The sequence below is a fragment of the Mus pahari genome, chromosome 7, assembly GCF_900095145.1.
Source record: "Mus pahari chromosome 7, PAHARI_EIJ_v1.1, whole genome shotgun sequence".
NCBI classification, from domain to species: Eukaryota; Metazoa; Chordata; class Mammalia; order Rodentia; family Muridae; genus Mus; species Mus pahari.
The window spans coordinates 107,549,139-107,576,858 of record NC_034596.1 but is presented as its reverse complement, the minus strand read 5'-3'; the positions used below and the strand labels follow the sequence as shown (position 1 = coordinate 107,576,858).

At 39.4% G+C, this 27,720-nt stretch overlaps 1 pseudogene and 1 gene segment (V, D, J or C); one reads left to right on the top strand and one right to left on the bottom strand.

The window, feature by feature from the left end:
• Window positions 1–457: 457 nt before the first annotated feature.
• On the bottom strand, window positions 458–941 carry LOC110324167 (annotated as a pseudogene).
• Window positions 942–4,155: 3,214 nt separating this feature from the next.
• Window positions 4,156–27,720, top strand: part of LOC110324161 — a 137,254-nt gene continuing 113,689 nt past the window's right edge. The window contains 2 exon segments of the C gene segment in view: window positions 4,156–4,273; window positions 4,397–4,707. Of these exon segments, the coding sequence occupies window positions 4,228–4,273; window positions 4,397–4,707 (357 nt within the window).

The following is a 27,720-nucleotide window of genomic DNA, read 5'->3' as shown; positions in this document are numbered from 1 at the left end:
AGCAAATTGCCACGATCTCCACAGAATCCCTTTGAACTGATACTGCCCCAGATACGGGAGAATATCAGGCTACATACATCAAAAACACACAGGACATTAATAGATGGCACCCGGACATAGGCCCAACATCAAATTTCTTCAAATGATAAGTGGTTCGAGAGACGACTACCCAGAGGAAGTTCCTCAGCGACAGTAACATCTACGGAGATCTTATATCAAAGGTACAATGGACCAGGGTTACTGTCATCCTACCCTGCGCAGTGGAATAAGTTTGCAGATGAAAGTATACACTGTCCCTGGCTTAAGTTTCTTCTGGTTCTTCCTGTTGTTAAATGGTGACATTCTGCCTTTCACCTGTCCTAGCTATCATTTCATTTTTTATGGTAGAAGAGAATGAAGAGATGGTGAAAAACAACCTTATTAAGACAAAAATAAAAATATAAAACACAGATGTAGCACAATAAAATAGTAACTGGCTGAAAATAGTACATGCTAACAGACAGTATGATACACAAACAGGGTGGCAGTAGACAGGAAAGGGCAGAGGCCACAGCCTACACCAAGAGCCTTTCAATAGACTGCTGAATGGACTGGATCTGCTGCTTTAGTTGAGAGCCTTCTTTGATGGTAACAGAACAGGCGATGACTGGCCTGGAGACGCCACATGCCCGTCCTAAAGCCTGCTTGGAGNGCACAAATACGTAGGGGACATTCTTGTCTTCACACAGCAGAGGGAGGTGCAGGATGATCTCCAAGGGCTCAGCGTCTGCTGCCATCACAATGAACTCAGAGATGCCTCTGTTGAAGGTTTTGGTGGCTTCATTGGCTCCTTTCCAAAGCTACTTGTAGTTACATGACTACTGAACAAGGTCCCGCAGCTTCTTGGTGAGGTGGGCATCTGCGAGGGGATAGGCCTTTGGATTCACATCAGCCTCCGTCATGGCTGCGGTGCGCCGACGAAACGCAAGCAGGAAAAAAAGAGCAGAAATCACTTCAGCATGAATATCTTTTAACATCAATAGTCTCAATTCCCCAGTTAAAAAACATAGGCTAACAGAATAGATGTATAAACAGAATCCATCATTGCACTCTACATAACAAATATATCATAAGAACAAAATAGATATTACCTAAGAGGAAAGAGCTAGCAAATGTTTTCCATACAAACAGACGCAAGAAACAAGCCTACTAAAAGATATATTCAAAAAAAATTATCAAAGGAGATGGAGAAGGACATTTCATATGAATCAAAGGAAAAATCCACCAAGAGGACATCTCAATTCTGAGCATCATCTATGTCTCAAATGCAAAAGCAATCACATTTGTAATAGAAATGTTACTAAAATCACACATCAAATGCCACACGTTAATAGTGGGAGACTTCAACAATGTGCATGCCTAAACATAATAAAAGCTATATAGAACAGGGCAATAAACAACATCAAATCAAATGGAGATAAACTTAAAGCAATTTCACTAAATTCAAGGACAAGACAAGGCTGCCCACCTCTCCCTATCTATTGACTACAGTACTTAAAGTTCTAGCTAGAGAAATAAGACAGCTAAGGGAGATCGAGGGGATAAAGTTAGCAAGAAAAAAAAATCAAAGTAAACCTATTCGCATATGATATGATAGTACACAGAAGTGGCCCAAAAAAATCCTGCAAGAGGACTTCACTTTTGACCAATAACAGAAACAACATGTTATTGAGGTTCTACCACTCTTTACTATGGAATCATGCAAACATCCACACAGATGTAGGTACAATATTGAACAAATAGTGCAGAAATGCATGCTCCTCTGAAGGAAAAGAGAAGTACCATTATTAAGGAGATGCCCTTTAAATTCTCTCCTCTTGGATATGCTCTCTGGTTATATTTGTATGAATAATTGATGTATTCCAAGTCAGTAGCTTCTTCTCAGTACCAGCTAGTTTTATCACTTGTCTGAGATATGAGTCTGCAGAAAAAAGCATAGATCAGGGAAAACATAAGAGAGAGCCCATGTTCTCTTTAGCAGGCATCATTCTACCCTCCATGCTATGAATGGGACCCTTCCTTTTGCTTCAGTGCATATTGACAAAAATGTGTTTCATAAAGCCAACTTCTCCAATCACCAGGGAAATGGACAGTAATGATAAACTGTTAATAAATGAATAAATGATAAATGAATGTATAACCAATGGAATGAGAGCAATTAATGAAAATTTAAAAAGAATGAAAAAAGTATTGTGTGGTTGGAGAGTATTGTGTGTGTTGGGTCCCAATCAACATGAGCATGATCCTATACAACATCAAGTAATGTGCAGGATCCAGGGAATTATTAATTAATGAAGACCACAGGACTGAGAAATCTCATGCCTGAGTGTATATGGATGATAGGCAGTGACATCTTCATTTCAAATAGATTGCTGCCTTTCTGTGTTCACTTCCTGATCTCACATTGCAGTGTCTGTCAATGCTAGATTCTCTGTAAGGAGGACTGAGGTGTGAAGTCATATGAAGACACCCTCACTGAATTGTGCTTGTAGTGTCACATACGTGTGGTCCTTATCCTATGTGTTGTCAGCATGGAACTTACTGGATGACAAGTTATGTCAGTCAGATTTTAAACATAATGTATTGAGGTACACTGTGCATTCAAGAATGTCTACTTACTAGCATGTATTCAGTTTACATGTGGGAAAACATGATGAAACCACTATGCTGTAACATGTCCATTGCTTCCCTGAATACATGTGGATATTCTCTTATGTGGTCATGTATGGGGCACAAGTACTGACCATCTTTATTGTCAGGAATCCAGAGGAGTTCTGGCTTTTTCCCCTAGCCTTGTAAAAAGGTTGGCTGATTTTTTTTTCTACTGGAAGCAGCCCCTTCTTGTCTCTCTGTTTTCTAAACTAAATGAGGATTGTCTCCAGCCTTTGCTTTCACAGGGCCTATGTCCTCAAAGGTTGTGAATGCACTTTATGCAACATCTTTGTACCCTACTGTCTTTGGAACTCAGCAGAAACTCAGTAAATGATAATTAGATGTTTTTAACAAATATAGAAAAATTTTTAAATAGAGTAGTTGTCATCCTACTGGAATTTTACAACTGTCCCCTAGACCTAGAAAACCCAGTCAACACCCCTGTTCCTCTTCTGCACCCTTACCAATATGTGATCCCCAATCCTTACCCACTATTCATCAAGTATATTATATTTTCTACTGTTCCCCATTTATTCAGGACTCGCCAGATCACACACACAAACTGCCAAGGGTCTTCCATTTCTCTCAATGTGCTATCAACCAATATAATAATTGACCTTGCATCGTTAGCTCCCAGCACTATTCTTCAAGGGATCTCACAAAGCTCACTTGCAACTGCTCAATATACAGTGCCTCTTCTATACAATGAGTTAAGTAGGAAAATATTTCCTAAATTTTAAGTAAATGCCCTGGTTATACTAATTATGTATACTGAGGAAATAAAATCTAGCCTAAGACAACATAAAAACAGTCACAAGAACCTGGTGCAGACTTGTAAAAATAAAATGGTGGAGGACTTCAAGGTATAAATGGAAAATTTCGGGATGCCAAACAATCAAATTTGACTCAAAGAGAAATACATCTCCATTGCAAACTCTGAGTGGTAGACAGGGATCTGGAATGTCTCAGGTACAAGTTTCCATAAGACCTGAAGACAGCATTCTGTCATGATTAAGTCAACTTCTAAAACTTCCCGTAAGAGAATGAGTTCTGCTACCATAACTTTGCAGGTATAATCTTGTCCAACAACCACATTAGGGAAATGCCATGAACACCCCAGACAGTGGGAAAGACCAAGCTCATATCTAGAATCACAATTATGTGTGGTAATATTTAATTACACATTTATACTAGGACACATGACATGGAAACAAAGCATGTTTTATGCACACGTGCTAGGAAAAAGTAAATGGAGTGTGGGGAAATATTAACCAAAAATGTGAATATGAAACTTTCACACTTTGTCAAACTCTGTAAATTAAAACAATGTCTTTGGTGTCTTATATCTGCTATGAGCACTGCCTTCTGCCCAAGTCCAACTCCAAAGCATGCATAGCAGGAAGATATGCAAATAAGGCTTCTCTGTACCCATGAAAACCAGCTCTAACCTGGTCCTGCAGCTGTGACAGAGGAACCCAGTCCTGGATTCCCAGGTCTTCCCATCCAGTGGTCAGCACTGAACAGAGACCCCTCACCATGGACTTCGGGCTCAGCTTGGTTTTCCTTGTCCTTATTTTAAAAGGTAATTCATACAGATGAGATTCTGTCTGTTGTGTACACATTAGAAATAGAAAAATTATTTTGTTTCTTTATTTTGTTTTGTTTTGTTAGTGACAGTTTTCTGACCAGTATTCTCTGTTTGCAGGTGTCCAGTGTGAGGTGCAGCTGGTGGAGTCTGGGGGAGGCTTAGTGCAGCCTGGAGGGTCCCTGAAACTCTCCTGTGCAGCCTCTGGATTCACTTTCAGTAGCTATGCCATGTCTTGGGTCCGCCAGACTCTGGAGAAGAGGCTGGAGTGGGTCGCATCCATTAGTAGTAGTGGTGGTTACACCAACTATCCAGACACTGTAAAAGGCCGATTCACCATCTCCAGAGACAATGCCAAGAACACCCTGTACCTGCAAATGAGCAGTCTGAGGTCTGACAAAACGGCCATGTATTACTGTGCAAGAGACACAGTGAGTGAATGTTACTGTGATCTCAAACACAAACCTCCTATAAGGGCCCCTTGACCAGAAGGGGGTGAAGAGAGCACTCAGATCTCCTAGTTACTGAGTCTACAGGCCATTCAGGAAGACCTGGAGGTAAGAGAGGGCTGGACTCATTCTGTGTGTAGGTTGCCTCTCTACAGGTATTATCTCTACAAGTATAGTATGTAGTAATCCTTGAAGTTTACAAATGTTTATTCCAATTTCTTATTTCTTATGGTGTTTTATTATTTTATTTATTTACATTTCAAATGTTGTCCCCCTTCCCAGTCTTGCCTCCATGAATCTCATTCCCACTCCCTTGGCCTCTGAGAGAGTACTCCCCTACCCACCTACCCACTCTCATATCACCCCTCAAGCAACCCCTACCACTGGGGTAACAAGCCTCTACAGGACCAAGCACCTTTTCTCCCATTAATGCTCAATAAGGCAACCTGCTGTTACATATAAAGCAGGAGCCATGGACCCTCACATGTACAAACCTCCTGGTTGGTGGTTTAGTCTCTGGGAGCACTGAGTGATCCAGTTAGTTGATATTGTTCTTCCTAGGGGTTGCAAACCCCTTCAGCACCTTCAGTCCTCCTCCTAACTCTTCCATTGGGATCATAGGGCTCAGTCCAATGGTTGGCTGTGAGTGTCTACATATTTGTTAGTCAGGTCCTGGCAAAGCCTCTCAGAGGGCAGCCATATTAGGCTCCTATTTGGAAGCACTTCTTGGAATCAGGAATAAAATCAGGGTTTGGTGTCTGCAGATGGGATGGATCCCAAGGTGAGGTGGTGTCTGGATGACCTTTCCTTCAGTTTCTGCTCCCTTTTCATCCCCGTGTTTCTGTTAGACAGGTATAATTCTGGGTTAAAAATTTCGAGATTGGTGAGTGGCCCCTTACCTCAACTGGGGTCCATGCCTATCTAATGGAGATGGTCTCTTCAAGCTGTTCCTCCCCTCTATTGGGTGTTTCAGCTAATGTCATCCCCATTGGGTCTAGGGAGCCTCTCACATCTCTAGCTTCTGGAACTTTCAGATAGTTCCCTCAGTTTCCTGGAACCCCACTGCTGTTTTTATGTATTCTTCTGGCCCTGTAACTTCTCTCCTGTCTCTTTCCATACCTGAACCTGCCCCCATTTTCCCTCTCCTTCCACTCTCCCTCTCAGGAATCTCTTTCCCTCTACCTCCTAAGATTATTTTGTCCCCTTTCTAAGTGGGATTGAACCATCCACACCTAGGCCTTCCTTCCTGTTAAGTTTCATTTAGTCTATAAATTGTATCATGGATATTCTGAGCTTTTGTGCTAATATTCACATATTGGTGATTACATACCATGTATGTTCTTTTGTGTCTGGATTAACTCACTGAGGATATTTTCTTTTTTTTTGTTTTGTTTTTTTGGTTTTTTTGTTTTTTTGTTTTTCGAGACAGGGTTTCTCTGTATAGCCCTGGCTGTCCTGGAACTCACTTTGTAGACCAGGCTAGCCTCGAACTCAGAAATCCGCATGCCTCTGCCTCCCGAGTGCTGGGATTAAAGGCGTGTGCCACCACGCCCGGCTCTGAGGATATTTTCTAGTTCAATCCATTTGCCTGAAAAATTCCTGAAGTCATCATTTTTAATAGCTGAGTAGTAGTCCATTGTGTAAATGTACCACATTTTCTGTATCCATTATTCTGTTAAGGGACATCTGGGTTTTTTTTCCAGCTTCTGGCTATTATAAACAAGGCTGCTATGAACATAATGGAGCATGTGTCCTTGTTAGATGTTGGAGCATCTTTTGGGTGTATGCCCAGTAGTGATATAGCTGGGTCTTCAGGTAGAAATATTTCCAATTTTTTTGAGGAACCACCTGATTGATTTCCACAATGGTTGTAGCAGCTTGCAATCCCACCAGCAATGGAAGAGTGTTCCTCTTTCTCCACATCCTCCACAGCATCTGCTGTCACCTGAGTTTTTGGTCTTAGTCATTCTGACTGGTGTAAGGTAGAGTTTCAGGGTCATTTTGATTTGCATTTCCCCGATGACTAAGGATGTTGTACATTTCTTTAGGTTCTTCTGAGCCATTTAAGATTCCTCAGTTGAGAAGTCGCCACTTAGCTCTGGATGCCACTTTTAATTGGGTTATTTGGGTTTTTGAATGTTAGTTTCTTGAGTTCGTTATATACTTTGAATATTAGCCCTCTATTGAATGGGGGGTTGGTGAAGATTTTGCCCAATCTGTAGGTTGCCAATTTGTTCTATCGACGGTGTCTTTTGCCTTACAGAAGCTTTTCAGTTTCATAAGTTCCCATTTATCAGTTGTTGATCTTAGAGCCTGAACAATTGGTGTTCTGTTTAGGAAATTTCCCCCTTGCCAATGAGTTCAAGGCTTTTTCCCACTTTCTCTTCTATTAGTTTCAGTGTATCTGGTTTTATGTTATGATCCTTGATCCACCAGGACTTGAACTTTGTGATGATGGTAGACACGGATCTATTTTCATTTTTCTACATACAGAGAGCTAGTGGGACCAGCACCACTTCCTGAAGATGCTTTCTTTTTTTCCGTTGTATATTTATGGCTTCTTTGTTGGAGATCAAGTATCCATAAGTGTGTGAGCTTATTTCTGCATCTTCAGTTCTATTACATCTATTGACTTGTCTGTGTCTGTACCAATACCATGCATGCTTTAGCATTATTGCTCTGTAGTGCAGCTTGAGGCCTAGGATGGTGAGTCCCCCAGAAGTTCTTTATGGGTAAGAATATTTTTCACTATCTTGGTTTTATTTGTTTTGGCATATGTAATTGTGAATTGTTCTTTCCATGTGTGTGAAGAACTGTGTTAGAATCTTGATAGGGATTGTGTTGAGTCTGTAGATTGCTTTTGGAAGGATGGCCATTTTAACTATGTTAACCCTATCAATACATGAACATGGGATATCTTTCTACCTTCTGAGGTCTTCCTCTATTTCTTTTTTCAGGGATTTGAAGTTCTTGTTGTACAGATATTTCACTTGCTTGGTAAGAGTTACACCAAGTTATTTTATACTATTTGTGGCTATTGTAAAGGATGTTGTTTCCCTAATTTCTTTCTCATCCTGTTTATCATTTGTATAAAGGAAGGTTATTGATTTGTTTGAGTTAATTTTACATGCAGCCACTTTGGTGAAGATGTTTATAAGATGTAGAAATTCTCTGTAAATTTTGAGGGTCTCTTATGTATACTATAATTTCATTGTAAATAGTGATATCTTAAATTCTTCTTTTCCAAGTTGTATCTTAATTTCTCTAGCTATAACTTTAAGTACTATATTGAAAAGATGTAGAAAGAGTGGGCATCCTTGTCTTATCCCTGCCTTTAGTGGGATTACTTCAAGTGTCTCTTCATTTAATTCAATACTGACTGATGGTTTGCTGTACATTGCTTTTATTACATTTAAGTTAGGGCCTTGAATTCCTGATCTCTCCAATATTTTTAACATGAAGTAATGTATTTTGTCAATGCTTTTCCAGCATCTAATGAGATGATCTTTCTTTCTTTGAGTTTGTTTATATTGTGGATTACATTAATGGATTTTCATATATTGAAGCATCCCTACATCACTGGTTAACAATGGTTTGGATGTGTTCCTAGATTCGGTTTTCAGAATTTTATTGAGTATTTTTGCATCAATATTCATTAGCAAAATTGGTATAAAGTTTTATTTCTTTGTTGTGTCTTTGTGTGGTTTAGGTANCAGAGTAACTGTGGCTTCATAGAATGAATTAGGTAATGTTCTTTCTGTTTCTGTTGTATAGAATAGCTCTTCTTTGGTAGAATTCTACAATAAAGCTGTCTGGCCCTGGGCCTTTTTGTTTGGAAGGCTTTTAATGAATTCTTCTGTTTCATTTGGGGATTTGGGACTGTTTAGATAGTTTATCTGCTCTTGATTTAACTTTGGTATGTGGAATCTGTCTAAAGAGTTCTCAATTTCATCTAGATACCCCAGTTTTGTTCAGTAAAGTCTTTTGTAGTATGATCTGATGATTTTTTGAATTTCCTTAGTTTCTGATGTTATATCTCCATTTTCATTTCTGATTTTGTTGATTTGGATACTGTCTTTCTGTCCTTTAGTTAGTTTGGCTAAGGGCTTATCTATCTTGATGATTTTCTCAATGAAGCAATCTTTTGACTTGTTGATTCTTTGTATCTATCTCTTTATTTCTAATTGGTTGTTTTCCACCCTGAGTTTGATTATTTCCTGCCATCTACTCCTCATGGATGTGATTGCTTCTCTTTTTTCTAGGGCTTTCAGATGTACCATAAAGTTCTTAGTATAGGATTTCTCCTATTTCTTTACAAGGAACCATAGTGCTATGAATTTTCCTGTTAGCATTGCTCTCATAATGTCCCATAAGTTTGGATATACTGTGCCATATTTTTCATTGAATTCCAGGAAACCTTTAATTTCTTTATTTCCTCCCTGACCAAGTTAACATTGAGTAGAGAGTTGTTCAGTTTCCATGGGTATGTGGATTTTCAATCATCTTGTATCTGTTGAGGCTTGTTTTGTGACCAATTACACAGTCAATTTTGGGAAAGGTACAATGAGGTGCTGAGAAGAAGGTATACTCTTTTGTTTTAGGGTAAACTGTCCTGTATAGATCTGTTAAATCTATTTGTTTCATGGTTTCTATTAGCTTCTGTGTCTCTGTTTAGTTTTGTTTCAATGACCTTCCCCTCCCGTACACACCTGCTTCCTGGCCTTGGCATTCCCCTATACTGGAGCATATAACCTTCACAGGACCAAGTGCTTCTCTTCCCATTGATGACCAAGTAGGCCATCCTCTGCTACATATGCAGCTGGAGCCATGAGTCTCACCATGTGTTTTCTTTGGTTGGTGGTTTAGTCCCAGGGAACTCTGGTGGTTCTGGTTAGTTCATATTGTTGTTCCTCATATGGAGCTGCAAAACCCTTCAGATCTTTGGGTTCTTTCTTTAGTTTCTTCATTGGGGACCCTGTTCTCCATCCAATGGATGGCTGTGAGTATCCAATTCTGTATTTGTCGGGCACTGGCAGCTCTTTGCAGACAGCTATATCAGGCTCCTGTCAGCAAGCTCTTGTTGGCATCCCCAATAGTGTCTGGGTTTGGTGGTTGTTTATGGGGTGGATCCCCAGGTAAGGTAGTCTCTAGATGGTCATTCCTTCAATCTCTGCTCCACAATTTGTCTCTGTAACTCCTTCCATGGGTATTTTGTTCCCCCTTCTAAGAACGATCGAAGTATCCACACTTTGGTCTTCCTTATTCTTGAGTTACAAACCCACCTCTCTTATGGAGAACTAAACACAAATACTTATACTTGTTTGGTAAGAACATGAAACACAGAGTTATATGAATACCTTGATTATAGATGACTTTTAAGTGTAGGATAATCTCTGACTTGAATGCAAAGTGCAGAGCATCACACAGGGCAAAAGTGATTCTGCATTAAGACCAGGAACAGAACCTGAAGAAGCAAATAACACTTAAGACTGTGAAAACCTAGACTCAGGACAGAGACTCAATAAGACTCCCTGATTAGAGCACAATGTTGCATTCAAGTTAAAGGAACACAGACATTATGCAGGGCCAGTGACCCATGAAGCAGATGACATTCATTCTCTTCACCATCCTCACACAAACCCTATGCAATAGACCCAGAACAGACCCAGATGTGGTGCTGGTAATAAACTGTGTGTAACACTCCAGCACTGAATCACATGGCTAATGTAACTAGTAATATTCACCGAGCATCTTCTTAGTACAAACAGCTACTTAACCACTGAACAGATAATATCACTCTTCTCTCTCTCTCTCTCTCTCTCTCTCTCTCTCTCTCTCTCTCTCTCTCTCTCTGTTTCTCTCTCTCTCTGATAAATAATTTTGTAGAGTTCCCCTGGAAGTTAATNCTCTCTCTCTCTCTCTCTCTCTCTCTCTCTCTCTCTCTCTCTCTCTCTCTCTCTCCTTGCTTATTATAAATAATTTTGTAGAGTTCCCCTGGAAGTTAATTGGTCAAATGATTTTTTTAACATACTAATCCCTTTTCTGTACCCCAGGTTTCTAAGGATCTTCTTTCTACTCCTGTCCCAGAAACATAACATAAAGGATGGTTGGCTCATTCTGAGTTGGAGTTCCTCATCAGAAGAAGTCAGCTGTGGCACTGAGGACCTAAATATAACATTCTTCTCAATGGTATCCAGGGATCACATGGAAGGTGTCACTATAGAAGAGTAGGTGGGTATTGGAAATCAAGGGATGATGATTTAATCAAAGCATGATGCTGCCCAGTAAACTGTCTAATTTTAAGATTGTCATGCACATTTGTTGCCTGTGATGATGGAATACCTGGGCCTACAATGTGATGTGAGTTTGGAAGGAGGGAAAGGAGAGGAACTCATAGGTTCACCCATTAGACTGAGATTCTGAGGATATGGGCAGAAACCACAACAGGGGCAACCTCACAGTGATTCTACATTCTGTCTTGTTGCGTCATCATCAGATCCATCCACTTGTGTTAGAACAATGTTTCCGATAGGGAGAGGAGGCTTGAGCATTTTTCATATTACATCTTCACAATCACAACTAGATGAGTGAATGAATAGTAACTAGAAAAAGTGGTCCAGAGAGGCTGAAGCCTGAGACTGACAGTTTCTCTGGTTTTATGTCAGTTTCCAAAAGATCATTCTTAATGGTTTCAAAATCTTTTGTAATTGATTGCCACTGACAGAGCCCAGTCGGCCCCCCTTCAATCTGTGGGAATCAAGGTCTCGGACAGATGGGCATAGAGTCGGCAAGAATTGACAGACAGACATTACACAAGGGAGTGTGGATCTGAATGTTATTGTCTCAAAGCAAGCACCAGTCTTATAAGTGACTTTTACATGAAACAGAAGAATACCTACAAAGGACTGGCAGGAACCAACTGGGATAAAATTCAATGTCAACAACTGAGAATCAAAAGCAGCCCCACTTGTGGTCCCCTTAATCTTAGAAGTCAGGGGCAATGGCTTTGTGCCCTTGCCATAGTTCCTATTCTAGTCTATTGTATACTCCACCTCCCCCTTAGGCCATTGTAAATTCCTGTGTATGGGTGTAACTCAGCTATCTATAGTTCTAAGTATCTACTCTGGTTCCTCCTTAGACCATAAACTTCCTTCTTCCTAGATAATGGTAAATTCCCGCATATGGGAGTAGTTTGCCCTGAGATTTCTAACTCTATATAGTAGATAGTAATGCCTGATTTCTTTCACTGTCTCTTACAATACTAGGGGTAAATCTGAATGTCACTGAATAGGCAACATTCTTACTAAATTCAAAGCCCATGGTCAGCTCAAGGACGGCCTAGGACTGTTGAGGAATCTAACTAAGCTATATGTCAAAAATCAATCCTTGGAAGCACTTATAATGAAGCAATATTAAGGGAAAGCACACAGGTCCGTTTACCGACTAAAGCAAGGACATTGGAGCATTCATTATACAGGATGCCACAGTTCCAGGAGACTAAGTTTCCATGAACTTTTTGCCTCGGGACAGCGTCCAGGTTTGGGGGGCCTGTCACACCACACGTGTCACTACTGGTGTGGATGTAGCAATTGATGTCTACTGAGAGCTAAACACCAAGACTCTTGTAATTTCTGTACATTTGTAAAGTATATCTACATATATGAACAATGCAAAGGAAGGAGACTGGTGAACCACGGAGCACAGGGTGGAAAATTGCAGCTAATGAAGAGAAGAATTAAATGTCACTAGATCCCTGTGTTTATAAAAGAGTTACAGCAATAAGGCTGATCTGTCTACATAAATAGACCCACAACACTGACCCCATCTCATTGCCTTGAATGTGTCCCCTTTACTATCATTCACTGGCCAAAAGTTGAAAGAATGTGGTGGGTTCATCGCATATATTTACTTCACTGCTTTTTCCCAGGGTTCACCTCAATCCCCTCAAGTCCCCTCAGTCCCACATTTTGCAGTATCTTATTAGCATAAAGGGGAAACATCAGTATGATATCATGGTACAAGAATCTATAAAAATACATACTTAACCTAAGTGAGTGTTTCCGGCTTTCAGATCTGTGAGTTTTGAACTATATATGAAATGTTATTTTTTAAAATTATTCCTTCATGTCCTGTGTACACTCAGGGATGCCAAGCCAAGGTGAGAAACATGTATCTGATGAGGAAGGAGGATCCTACAGCGGCCATACTTTGAGATCATCTGCTGCCAAATAATACCAGAGGGTTCTATATAGTCTTGAAAATACCTGGTTCAATATAATGTTAGACAAATATGAAAATTATGTGTGAAATCCATTAATATAGTAATCAGGACCACTGGAATTTAGTACTGCAATCCATCCCACATTAGTCTCACATCTATTACTGTGGTTTCAATAAATGGCACACGTATTTGAAACACAATGACTTTGTGTGCTGATCCTAATGCATCATCTCCAGTCTCTAGTATCCTGCCCTGCTTTCAGTTCCTGTCCTGATTTCTTATTCTGATGAAAAGCAATGGAGAAGTATTTGCCAAATAAATACTTTTGCCCCAAGTTCCTTTGTCATTGAGCTTCATCACAGCAATAGTAACGCACATTAAGACCCCTAGCTCACCAGTAGTCCTGGAACATAGACTGTATGACGAAATCCCAGACTTAGAGCCTATATGTGGCAATTTTCCTGGTTAGTTTATATACACCAAAATTCTAATATTCAGTAATTTAATAAGTTGCCTGATGCTAGGATCTTCTGAAGAACAAAATGAAACATGTACAAAATATCTTTTCTGAAAAAAAAAAAGTATGCATCCCTGGAGGTAAATGAAAGAAAGAGAAGAGGACGTTGGGTAATGGAAAACCAACTGATGCAGGGAGATCAGAGAGCTGAATGTCTCTAAGGTTGTTTGTTTGTTTCATCATCACTGATGTACATCAAGGTGAGGTAGGAATCCTTGAGGCAGAGGTGACGCAAAGGATTCCTGCCTCTGCTCCAGATTCACTGCTGAGCTTAACTCAGTGCATAAGAAGTCCCAAGATGTTCACTCAGCACACAGTTATCTCAGTCTCAGGACTCTCGTCACAAAAGCCATAGACACGAGACAGAGTCCAGTATGCAGTGAACAGTCCCTATATTAGTGGGCTTTAGTTCATATGTACAAAGAAACCAGAATGGACAAAGTGGGCTCTACTTTGATGATTAGGTGGCCTCAGTGCTTTGCTGGAATGAGGACCCTGTCAAGATGATTAGGGCATTCTTCATCTATGAGAATACTTCTGTCACTTCTTGTTGCCATACAAACAGTAGTCACCACTTCCTCAGATTATGTAAGTTTTGTAAAACACTGTTTAAAGAATCTAATGTTCACCATTTGAGATTTCTACTGCCTGTCTGTCTTACCAGTGGATATGGGTAAATCCAATTATGCACTCAATCTATCTATGAAATTCTCATAATTGATAGAATTATCCACACTTTGGTCTTCCTTCTTGAGATTCATGTGGTTTCTAAATTGTATCTTGGGTATTCCAAGCTTCTGGGTAAATATCCACTTATCAGTGAGTGCATACAATATGTGTTCTTTTGTAATCAGGATGATATTTTCTATTTCCATCCATTTGACTAAGAATTTCATAAATTCAATGTTTTTAATAGATGAGTAGTGCTCCATTTTGTAAATTTTCTGTATCCATTCCTCTGTTGAGGGACATCAGGGTTCTTTCCAGCTTCTGATCATAAATAAGGCTGCTATGAACATAGTAGAACATGTGTCCTCATTACATGTTGGAACAACTTCTGAGTATATGCCTAGGAGTGATACTAATGGGTCCTCAGGTAGTATTATGTCCAATTTTCTGAGGAACCGCCACATGGATTTCCAGAGTGGTTGTACCAGCTTGAAATCCCACCAGAAGTGGAAGACTGTTCCTCGTTCTCTACAACCTCACCAACATCTGCTGTCACCTATGTTTTTGATCTTAGCCATTCTGACTGGTGTGAAATGGAATCTCAGGGTTGTTTTGATTTGCATTTCCCTGATGACTAGGGATGTTGAACATTTCTTTAGGTTTGAACATTTCAGTATTCCTCGGTTGAGAATTCTTTGTTTAGCTCTGTACCCCATTTTGAATAGGGTTATTTGGTTCTTTGGAGTCTAACTTTTGAGTTCTTTGTATATATTAATAGCCTTCTATTGGATGTAGGATTGGTAAAGATCTTTTCCCATTCTGTTGGTTGCATTTTGCCTATTGACAGTGTCATTTGTGACTATTGTGAAGGTTGTTGTTTCCCTAATTTCTTTCTCAGCCTGTTTAATCTTACTTAAAAACTTATTACCATGCAGATTGTCATTACAAGCACAGAACATTTAGTAAAAATTCAACTTTGGCACTTTGCCTGCGGTCATGCTACCAGACACTTGGTTTTACTAGTTTCATTTTGTCCCAGGTACTGTCGCCTGTGGTTAATATCATGAGCCAGCTTTGTGATGCTCTAAAATTTTGTTTTTGAGACATACTTTGGACCATTTAAATTCTCTTCTTTATAGTCCCTCATCCCAGGACCATGATGGACATACATAGACACAGCCCATCTATACATATGTAAATCATGCATTTCCATATAAGGAAGGGGGGCATCTGTTGGAGAGTAAATACAAGGCCCTTGGTAAATCTTGGGAGTCCACCATCTGCCTCCTATCTTTACTGGAAATGCCTATTTCCCTTAGGTGTCTCCAAGCCTAAACTTTCATAATGCTCTCTTTCTCTTTCTGTTTTATCCTCCAAATTCCTTCTAACTCTAGTGTTTCTTGTAAATCCTGATTCAAACTTTTGCATGGCATCCATAATTTCCCCAAATCCTAATGAAGAATATCTTAATAAAGTTACCATTAACTGGGCAGTGGGAGAATCATTTTTGCTAACAGCCTTCTTTAGTGCTAGATCACATAGTTCATTTTCCACTTCCTGCTCTTGCCCTATCTTTGACTCCGCCATGGGTGCCTAAGTCTGCTCAGGCTGGCGCGTACTGTTCTCTTTCTATTGAGATTCAGTAGTTCCTTCCTTATTTCCAGGAATATCTAATGTTGAATCTGAAATCCACCCCTCACCTGATGGTGGGATGGTTGTTGCACAAGAGCTGTAGATCAAAAGGCCTCAAACAATTAATAGTCCCATTGCCCAGGTACTGATTATCCCCCAGCATGTTCCCAGGAGGAAAGCACCCCATGACTAGTTAGCAGGTCGCTGCCATTGACCTTTAGGGGGGCAAAGCCACGTGTGGCACAAACCCCCAGAACCGGCAGCCATTCAAGCTCTTTGGCCTCCATGCTGCACAGTCTTCTCTGAAGAGGGTGCAGCATTTATCCTTTTTTATTTTTAAGACGGTAGATGTGCACCTCTTGTCTCAGCTTGGCAAGAGAGATCAGTGTCACCCTGAACAAAATAGGGAAGATAATGCATACAGCCACGATCATGACAGCTCCTATTCCAAGAAATATGAAGTACTGAACCCAATCCCAAGGATTGAGAGCCTTGATATTATTTGTAAGGGAAGAAGCTAGGCCTTTTAAGTCTTAATTATTTAAATGAGTAGCGCTCATCTCTGAGATCTGCTGTTGTAAACCCTTTATATTATAGGAAATATCAGTATCTCTCTAAAGTCTTTGTAAGTGTGCTCTAGTTTTATTTTAAGCTAGGAATGCATTATATTGCAAAGGAGTAACACAAATAAACAAAGTTAGCATGACATTTAGTAGCTAACCTGGCTTTAAGATTTGTGACATCCTGGCCCAATTTTAATACCACCTCTTCTAAGGCATTATAAATCTAGCCTCTAATTTTATATCAATTATTTTTTGTGCTGACAAAGCAAGAGTTATATTTTTGTTCATATCATTGACAAAATGAGCAGTTTGCATATCCTTCACTAAGGCAGTGGTGGACACTGCAAAAGATGTTAAATAGCTGTCAGGGCAGTAATTCCTAAAATAAGACTAGCAACAAATCTCTTTGGTCTAATAAGCTCATTAAACCTTTTTAAAGTTTGCAATCTTGAATTCTCAAACCAAGGATCATTTCTTAACTCTATAGGTAACAGAACATAAGCAGGTCTTTTTAACAAAATCATGACAACAAACTTTATCTAAATCGGGATCTACACAACTAGTTAATTGACAAGAATTACAACTAATATGAAAAGACTTGTCAAGATTGGTAATCTTAACTGTTAAAATTATCTAACAATATAGCATACTGGTAAGGTACACAATGTTTTACAGCTATAGGGGATTGGCCTAAATGGCCAAAAACATTGTCTCTGGGGAAAACATCTTGTTCATTCTCTGTACCAGTCCCTTCGCCTCATGAGTCAGCTTTTGTAGTTGTTCAAGTTGGCTCTCATTGCTGCAGCCTAGGGTGGAGGTAGGGAAAGTCTTCTTCATTTTGCTTGCAAGTGTTTGCTCTCCCCGATTTCTCCTTCTCTGTGCTCTTAATACAGCTTTTTTGTCACTATTCTCAAGGCACTTAGGAACTCCCAGGTCAGCCTGTGGCACGCACGAATCACTCTGGAAGCTAGCATGCTCCTGCAGCATTTTGTGGAAAAAAACAGAAACATTTCTCCCCTTTTTCTCTAAATTAAGTACCTAAAAAGGATCATGCCATGTGCCAATAAGTGGATCCTTTTTATCTTACCTAGACATGATTATGTGCATTTTATTTATTTAATTATTTATTTAGCAGTTAAGTATAAATCCTCAAGAATTAGCACTATTATGTAGAAACAGGTAAAAATTGAGGACACTTAAGAACAAATTTTTAGCATTTGACATGCACATTTTTTAAAAATACCAAAATAGTATCTTAAGCCATTGCTATTTTGATGATGTAAAGAAATTAGATTATATGGTCAATTATTTTTGTGTAAGGGCTATAATTTGCCTGAGATATAAATTTAGCATTGCATCGCCTTAAGAAGTCTTGTTCAGGTAATCTAGGACAAATCCTTAGATCTCCAAATATAGTCTTCTTAAAAGAATAGCATTTTTTTTATGAGTTGTATATGCATAAACAATTGCAAATGAGACTTTTGAGAATTTATAGTATTTGAGGAACAATTTTAAGCAATTGTAAGCTCTGAGCTCTATATTGACTATTAATATACAAATTAAAGCTTGATCATTGAACATTTTANAATATGAAAAGACTTGTCAAGATTGGTAATCTTAACTGTTAAAATTATCTAACAATATAGCATACTGGTAAGGTACACAATGTTTTACAGCTATAGGGGATTGGCCTAAATGGCCAAAAACATTGTCTCTGGGGAAAACATCTTGTTCATTCTCTGTACCAGTCCCTTCGCCTCATGAGTCAGCTTTTGTAGTTGTTCAAGTTGGCTCTCATTGCTGCAGCCTAGGGTGGAGGTAGGGAAAGTCTTCTTCATTTTGCTTGCAAGTGTTTGCTCTCCCCGATTTCTCCTTCTCTGTGCTCTTAATACAGCTTTTTTGTCACTATTCTCAAGGCACTTAGGAACTCCCAGGTCAGCCTGTGGCACGCACGAATCACTCTGGAAGCTAGCATGCTCCTGCAGCATTTTGTGGAAAAAAACAGAAACATTTCTCCCCTTTTTCTCTAAATTAAGTACCTAAAAAGGATCATGCCATGTGCCAATAAGTGGATCCTTTTTATCTTACCTAGACATGATTATGTGCATTTTATTTATTTAATTATTTATTTAGCAGTTAAGTATAAATCCTCAAGAATTAGCACTATTATGTAGAAACAGGTAAAAATTGAGGACACTTAAGAACAAATTTTTAGCATTTGACATGCACATTTTTTAAAAATACCAAAATAGTATCTTAAGCCATTGCTATTTTGATGATGTAAAGAAATTAGATTATATGGTCAATTATTTTTGTGTAAGGGCTATAATTTGCCTGAGATATAAATTTAGCATTGCATCGCCTTAAGAAGTCTTGTTCAGGTAATCTAGGACAAATCCTTAGATCTCCAAATATAGTCTTCTTAAAAGAATAGCATTTTTTTTATGAGTTGTATATGCATAAACAATTGCAAATGAGACTTTTGAGAATTTATAGTATTTGAGGAACAATTTTAAGCAATTGTAAGCTCTGAGCTCTATATTGACTATTAATATACAAATTAAAGCTTGATCATTGAACATTTTACAACACCATCTACAGCACACAATTTAATTATCTGTGCTGAAGCAGGAGGAAACTTCAATAGAATAAACATGTGATCCAATTCACATATACTTCTCTCCCATAAAAAAGCTGTTTTTAAATACAGTAAATGGGATGCATGCACGCATGAATTTATGAAAGATACAAAGCCATGCATAAAAGCAATTTTTAACTTATCTTTTAGGATAATGATTATCAATTATATTTAAAATGATGGTATGCAATGGGCCAAATATCAATATTTTGTAATAACCAACTTAATTGCAGTTTGGAACAAGGAACAGACACTTCTTAAGACAATTTTTTGTTGTAGTTTTTTTTAAATACATGAATTTATTTTACAATTCTTTATTAGCACCACAGCACACTTATAATAGGATGTTAAAACTTTACTTTGAGCTGAAGAAAGATGTTACATTAATGTTTTTTCTTGCCAAACAATTGCTGTGGGCACATTTAATAACCATAACTAAAATAAGCAGCTAGTGTGTAATTATCATTGATTATAATTGATAACAATTGATCACAGCTTTCTCTACTTTCCGCAAAGCTTTTTTGCTTTACACCGGTTAATTTGAATCTCATTTGATAGCATCTAACAAAGGCTTAAGATCTCTTGCAGTGAGTTTAAGGTGAGGTCTTAGCCAAATAACAACTCTTGGAAGCTTTAGAAAATAACTGCAATTAGAAAATAACTGCAAGTTTACAGACTCTCTTTTCTTAAAAAAAAAAAAAACAAAAAACAAAAAAAAAACTCCACAGGGGCTCTCCTGCTGTGCTTGATTCTTGGCTAAGCTGTGGGCCTCTCTCTGGGCTCCGCTGTGTAAACTGAGGCTAAGTCAGCAGATAAAGTTTTAGACATTTTTATTTTTTAAAATGAAACACAAAACAGTCACTCATTTAGACAACGAGACAAAAACATACATGAATTGACACGTGGAAGATTGGTGTACCAAACATAGACAATACAAAGAGGGTACAGAACTTCTTTTGTGGGGCCAGTGGACAGCCGGACGTCTCCGGATTTCACTCTGTCCCTGGGAGAGTTTTAAAATCCTTTATTTTTTTCTTTTTCTTTCCTTTTTTTTCCTTTCCTTTTTTTTTTTTTCCTTTTTTGCTTGCAAGAGATCAAACCAAGATTAAAACCCAAAATTCTCTAACAGCTTTTGGCAAGCATCTAAGACTTCCAATTTATTTAAACCTTTTTTCAGCCATTTGTGAAACCTGCTCTGTTTGCTCTCCACTTTTTGTAACCAACAAAAACACCATGTTTGAGGAGATGATTTCCTAACTTTCAATAAAACCTTATCTATGAATTTTTGGCACAATGTAGGATTGGGGAGTTGGAAATAAAGTAACAGTAAGAATTGAGCTATATTTTGACCTTTATGAAATCTCTTTTTATACTTTAACCATAACTTTTAATTTTACCTAAATTATCAGTATCCATAACTTGAAGGTTTTTTTATAACTGAGGCTGTGTCCTATGATGAGGTCTACAGTTTCTGAACCGGGCTAAGAGACTGCCCCTGTAGCTTTTTGTCTTACCCGCTTCTTTAGTGAGCGGGGTTCCATCCTTATGGAACCTTGATTTACATTCATTTTCCAGTGTCTCCCTTTTTGACACCGAGGGCACATGCCTGGTGGTTGTTTCTTGCCCTTGTACTTCTTGTATTCAGGACAATCCTTTTTCAAATGTCCTGTGTTTCCACAAGAGAAACCTGTGATAGCATGGCTTGCTTTCTGTTTTTCAGTACCATATGTCTGCTTTACATATGCAGTGAATCTTTGTCCCTTCTTTCCCATATGTTTCTGAACTGTTTCTTTGCTCTTATCCTCACATTCTGTTCTCCATACTATGCAGTCTCCAGGGGAGAGAGTAGCTTTAGCTGTCTGGTGCCAATCATTAGGTGTAAGCCATTGACTAGCCACCATCTCTACCACCTGCAAAGTATAGGGAGCAGAAGGTCCCACGCTCTGTAGCTCCTTTAATGTCTTTAATGGTATAGGTTCCCACACTGGAGGCTCATCATCATCACTACCACCCATATATACTACAGAAAAGGCAAAGGTGGTACCTCCTTCTTCTATTGCTTGAGCCATTGCACCTGCAAAACCTATTGGCTGCAAAAATTTACACCTAGGGGCAGGTACAGGCTTTTTACCATTATTTTTGTGCTTGTCTGGGAAAGCAAAGTCATCATCTCTGTGGTATTGAGCAGCCTCTTTTTCTAACTCTTCCTCATAACTAGATGTTAATCCAAAATCATCATTCTGTATTGCCTTTCCCAGTGGCTTGTTGGTACCATAATTTTTTAATTTTTGTGTATTTTTTTTTCTTATCTAATTCCCCTTCATCTTTTAAGGATGCAGCCTCTGCTGATAATAGAGCCAAATCAGACTGCTCTGTCAAGATCTCTCTCATCTGTAATGAGATGGGATATGCTTGTTTTGGAATAGATTCATTACCATGTTCTGCAACATATTTTCTCATCTTCCTACCTACTCGCTTCCAGCTATCCAAATTGAGCTCTCCATCTTCTGGGAACCAAGGGGAGACTTTTAACAAAAAAATGATAAAATTCCCCTGCTGTGCTCTCCTTTACCTTGAGGCCTCTTTCTGCTAATAGACATTGTAGTACTGAAACAAATAATTTTTGCCCTTTTGATCCTGAACCACCCATGGTTCCTATTTCAAGATTACTCACCCTTAACCTATCTTACCTATAGGCGGGACTGCGGCTCCCTTGGTAAGAGCCTATCCATTCCTGGAATGAGAATATAGATAGAAAAAAGATAAAGATTATACCTGTCCGAGGGTCCCTGTTCAGGCGCCAGCTGTCGCAGACGTTCAGTCAGGAGTCTTTAAGACCTGCGGGGGGGGGGGGAACTGCACTCGGATACCCAGGTAAGGAACGGATTCGGCGTGACAGACAGAGATACAGACACAGATGGCTATATCAACTGCTGCGAAATTTTTACTTCAAGCATCAGACTTTATACACATGAAACAAGGAATTGGCACAGATTCAGGACAGATCATAATCTTACTTAAAAACGTATTACCATGCAGATTGTCATTACAAGCACAGAACATTTAGTAAAAATTCAACTTTGGCACTTTGCCTGCGGTCATGCTACCAGACACTTGGTTTTACTAGTTGCATTCTGTCCCAGGTACTGTCGCCTGTGGTTAATGCCACCAGACAGCTTTGTGATGCTCTAATATTCTGTTTTTGAGACATACTTTGGACCATTTAAATTCTCTTTATAGTCCCTCATCCCAGGACCATGATGGACATACATAGACACAGCCCATCTATTCATATGTAAATCAAACATTTCCATATAAGAAGGGGGGCATCTGTTGGAGAGTAAATATAAGGCCCTTGGTAAATCTTGGGAGTCCACCATCTGCCTCCTATCTTTACTTGAAATGCCTATTTCCCTTAGGTGTCTCCAAGCCTAAACTTTCATAATGCTCTCTTTCTCTTTCTATTTTATCCTCCAAATTCCTTCTAACTCTAGTGTTTCTTGTAAATCNTGATTCAAACTTTTGCATGGCATCCATAATTTCCCCAAATCCTAACGAAGAATATCTTAATAAAGTTACCATTAACTGGGCAGTGGGAGGATCATTTTTGCTAACAGCCTTCTTTAGTGCTAGATCACATAGTCCATTTTCCCCTTTCTGCTCTTGTCCTATCTTTGACTCCACCTTGGGTGCCTAAGTCTGCTCAGGCTGGCGCGTACTATTCTCTTTTATTGAGGTTCAGTAGTTCCTTCCTTATTTCCAGGAATATCTAATGCTGAATCTGAAATCCACCCCTCACCTGATGGTGGGATGGTTGTTGCACAAGAGCTGTAGATCAAAAGGCCTCAAACAATTAGTAGTCCCATCACCCAGGTACTTATTATCCCCCAGCATGTTCCCAGGAGGAAAGCACTCCATGACTGTTTAGGAGGTCGCTGCCATTGACCTTTAGGGGGACAAAGCCACATGTGGCACGAACCCCCAGGACTGGCAGCCATTCAAGCTCTTTGGCCTCCATGCTGCACAGTCTTCTCTGAAGAGGGTGCGGCATTTATCCTTTGCGTAGAGAAAGGCCACTGATTTGTTTGAGTTAATTTTATATCCAGCTACTTTGTTGAAGTTGTTTATCATGTTTCAAGGTTCTCTAGTGGAATTTTGGGGTCACAAGTATATAATCATATCATCTGAAAATACTGATATTTTGACTTCTTCCTTTCAAATTTGTATCTCCTTTCGTTGTCTAATTGCTCTGGCTAGAAATTCAAGTATTATATTGAATATACAGGGAGAGAGTGGGCAGCCTCATCTAGTCCCTGATTTTAGTGGGATTGCCTCAAGTTTCTCTCCATTTAGCTTGATGGTGGCTACTTGTTTGCTCTATATTGCTTTTATTATGTTTATGTATGGGCCTTGAATTCCTGATCTTTCCAATACTTTTATCATGAATGGGTGTTGGATTTTGTCAAATGCTTTCTCAGCATCTAGTGAGATAATCATGTGGTTTTTGTTTTGAGCTTGTTTATATAGTGGATTTCATTGATGGATTTCCATATATTGTACCATCCCTGCATCCCTGCAATGAAGCCTTCTTCGTCATGATGGATGATCATTTTGATGTGTTCTTGGATTCAGTTAGTGAGAATTTTATTGAGTATTTTTGCATCGATATTCATAAGGGAAATTGGTCTGAAGTTCTCTTTCTTTGTTGGGTCTTTGTGTTGTTTAGGTGTCAGAGTAATTATGACTTCACAGAATGAATTGGGTAGAGTACCTTCTGTTTCGATTTTGTAGAATAGTTTCAGGAGTATTGATATTAGGTCTTCTTTGAAGACCTGATAGAACTCTGCACTAAACCCATTTGGCCCTGGGCTTTTTTGGGTTTTGTTTCATTTGGTTTGTTTTGGTTGGGAGACTATTAATGACTGTTTCTATTTCTTTAGGAGATATGGGACATTTTAGATCATTTATCTCATCCTGACTTAACTTTGGTACCTGATATATTTCTAGCCCTGGCGTGGGCTTCTTTTTTCTTGTCAGTTCTTCTTGAGGCAGTGGAAGGGGAAGAGCATCAGCAGAGGGTAACAACTGGTCTAACGAAATTCCCGGGTAAGACTTTGTCTGACATGATATTTAGGGTTTCTGTATTATAAAAAGTTTACTTATCTAAGTCTAAGTTAGTATGCTATTGTAGCTGACCTGCCCTCTGTGTTCCTCTGAGGCCAGAGATTGCAGTCTCTGGCACTTAGCACCCCATCCTAAATCAGCAGGAGATTAAGTAAAGGATTAATTGCTGGAGCCTTTTCCCTATTGTCCAGATGCCTCTTGCTTCACAGGCAAGGAGGATATTTGGAGCAATAAACTTCTACTGAATGGAAGACAATAACAATTGCAGAAGGTCAAACTTTTACACAAGCCAATATGCATAATCTCACATGTATATGTAAAATGATTCATGTATGCTCATTTATATATTTCCATTCAAACCCAGTTGGGCCCACATTGCATGCCCTCTCACAATTACATACTTACACACATATGTGCATACATTCTCACAATTACATACTTATACACACATCCATACTTAAATATGCATATAGAGCAAAAGACCAAGCACTGGTGCAGAAAGAACTCACTCATTCTGGATGAAAAAATGAGCTCTAATCTTTTAGATTAGAAAGAAAGGGCTTTCACACTTTTAAAACTAAATGAATTAAACCCATGTTTGTAAGAAAAAAGCTTTGTTCCTTTTAGTAAGACTGAGCCTGGCTTGTCCTTACCATGGGACCTGTCCTGTCCCACAGTAAGAACCGGCTCCTTCTGCTCTCTGCAGTGTCTTCTCATTTCCTTTTCCCTCTGCATTCTGCACATTGCTCTCTTAATATCTTATCTTACCTATAGTTTCTAAGTTATTCCACTCTGCATTCTCCTTCTAATGGTTTTCTCTCCTCCTGCTGTGATGTCACAATAATGTTCTTACTCTCAATGTCTTTTCTGTAAAAGCTATACCTGTGCTTCTAAGTTTTCTTGAGTTCAGTTCTGTCTAAAAAGTGTTCTGTCTAAAAACTTCTCCTTAGCTCAATTCCCTCTCAGTTCTTCTCAGCTCAGATCTTCTCACCTCAGTCCCTCAGTTCTGCCACCTCTCTTTGGCCTCAGCACTTAAACATCTTTCAGAATATATGATCACATGTTTAAAAGTTCACCAAAGGGTCACACACAAAATCAAATCAATAATTAAAGTAGAAGTTTACAATGGAGAATATTTACATGCATATCAATTAGGAGTAAATTATCTAGCTAAACATCTTGTCTCAGCTCCACAGGTTCACTGAAGGTTTAAAACCATAACTAAGTTGTTATAAATGAAGTTTTATATAGATAAACCCAGTCAATATTTTATCTTCTGTCCTAGCACCTATAACTCATTAGTTACCTTTCTATGACATTGGTTAATTGTTTTACAACCTCTTGGAATGTGCTCTGAGTAGGAGAAAGTCTGGTTACCATCTAAGAGCAATTAACTGGTGACTCTTGGGAAACTAACAGAGTTCTCATTGCAGGTTTGACAATCACAAAAAAACCTAATAGCAGTCCCACTCTAAAAGAGCTTAATAATCACAGATATAACTTTAGGAATTCTTATAGGATCATCATTAAAATTTAAGTCATCTATTTATGTATATAGCAATATCAGACAGCACATCTTACTGGATCTGCAGATATCTGACCCAAAGGGGTGTTTCTATTACTTAGTGATTGTTTTATATGTTTAATAATAACAGGAAAAGCACATTAATAGCAGGAATCTTTCCTAAAATGAATCCCTTACAGCCTTGGTTAATAAAGGCACACCTGTCACAGTTTATATAATAATCTGAGGCAGGCCATTTCAGGATGATCACCTGCTAGTTAATTGCTTGTCCCATTATGGCTCCTGACTGTCACCCTTCACCTGATAGTGAGAAACACCACGCAGACAGAAGCAGCAGCAAGTGGGTCCCTAAAGTGCTCCACTCTCCATATATATCTTGAGAATAGGGGCCCTAATCTACTGCCTGGGATACTGATCTCATCTTGGGATCAGAGATCTTTGACTCTGAAACCTTGAACTCTTGTAGCAACCAGGATCTTCAGCATTTTATCAGCTCTCCTGTTTTCCATGCTATCTCTGCTTCTACTTCCCCTCTTCCTGCTCTGCCACTCTCAAATGTTCATCTGCTAACTCAGTAGTCAGTGGCTGTTTCGAGGACTCGGAATATCTCCATCTCTTAGAACAGGTTTAAGGATCCAGGGAACCCAGAAGGCTATCCAGAACCTGGGCACTAAGTGCAGCTAGGATCACTAAGGTGCAGGCAGCCTTCCCCAGCTTGTAATCTAGAAATCGTGGTGAGTGTCCAACTGCTCCAGTAAATTCATCTGAAGAGGATGTGACAGGTACCTTAACACAAAGCTGTTGAGCCATCACAGGATGGGATATTCATGTAGGATCCAAGATACCTTGTATAGTATTGGCAAGTGCTGATCATGGGCATGCCCAAGGCTTTCACAGAGAACCACTTCTTCAGCTGTGAAGTACAGATTTACAGGACTTTGTGCTGAGAAACCAAGACCCAGGGCTTAGGACCAGAGAGGCTGGTTGTAAGCAGGGATGTCCATGAACCCAGCACCAGGTATTAGAAAACACAAACATTTTTGTTGGTGTCTCCCACCCCCACTAACAACTCCCCCTCCAGCAGGAATACCAGAGTTCTACCAAGTTCGCCCGGACCGCCCACCATCGCGAGGACTGCCCACCATCGCGAGGACTGCCCACCATCGCTTGAACCGCCGTGGCAACTTCAAAGGACTCAGGGGCATTCTGGGAACCCTTCCTAACCCTTCCTTGTACTTAAGCAAGTACAAACAATAAAAATCCGAGCCTTGATCAGATTTCTTGCCAAGGCCTCCATGTTTCTTTTCGCAGCCCTCTTCCCTTTCAGGAGTTCCTGCTCTCCAGTTCGGATCCAGACCACAGTGTTTCTGCAGGCAGAAACACTCACATTTTGTTATTGAAGGCCAAGACCAGGGATTGGATACTGATGCTGGGACCTTCAAGAGACCAATAGCAGATAAAGTTGGTGGTATTGGGTAGGAAGGCTATACTACTCAGTGTCAAGTTCCACAGGAGCTTCAGCTGTCAAACTGGGTCCACTATAGTTCTCCAAGTTGCTTGATATTCTTTTTTATGATTCCAGTTTACCTGCACTACTTATTGAAAGTAATGAGGCAGGGAATCCATGAAGAGAAGTTTTATTCGACCTAATATTGGAACAGTACAAGAGATAACATGCATGTCTACTGGTCAAGTAGTTGAGCTGGAGTAGCCTATTTACACAGCCCAAGAAGGAATGTTTGGCCAATCACCACATTCGTTTTGGATCAACCAGAGTCATTAACGTTTGTTTGGCCAATTGTAGTTTGCTGCCAGTCAGGGTAGGCTTTTCAACACAGAGTGCTCTCTCTGGGCTGAGGTTCAAGATGTTCATGGAAAAGGCTTGGTACAAAGTCTGATGTTTAGTATTGTCAAGTTGACAAAATCTAGAATCTCTGGAAGATGGATTTGCAGGTGCCTTTTATGATTGTCAGGATTACTCTAACTAATATTAAAGTAAGACACATCTTACCTCTGGGTGGGACCATTCCCTGGGCAGAGGAGTCTAAATTATATGAAGTAGAGAAAGCAAGCTAAGCACCACTATGCATTCATTTCTGCTGTATC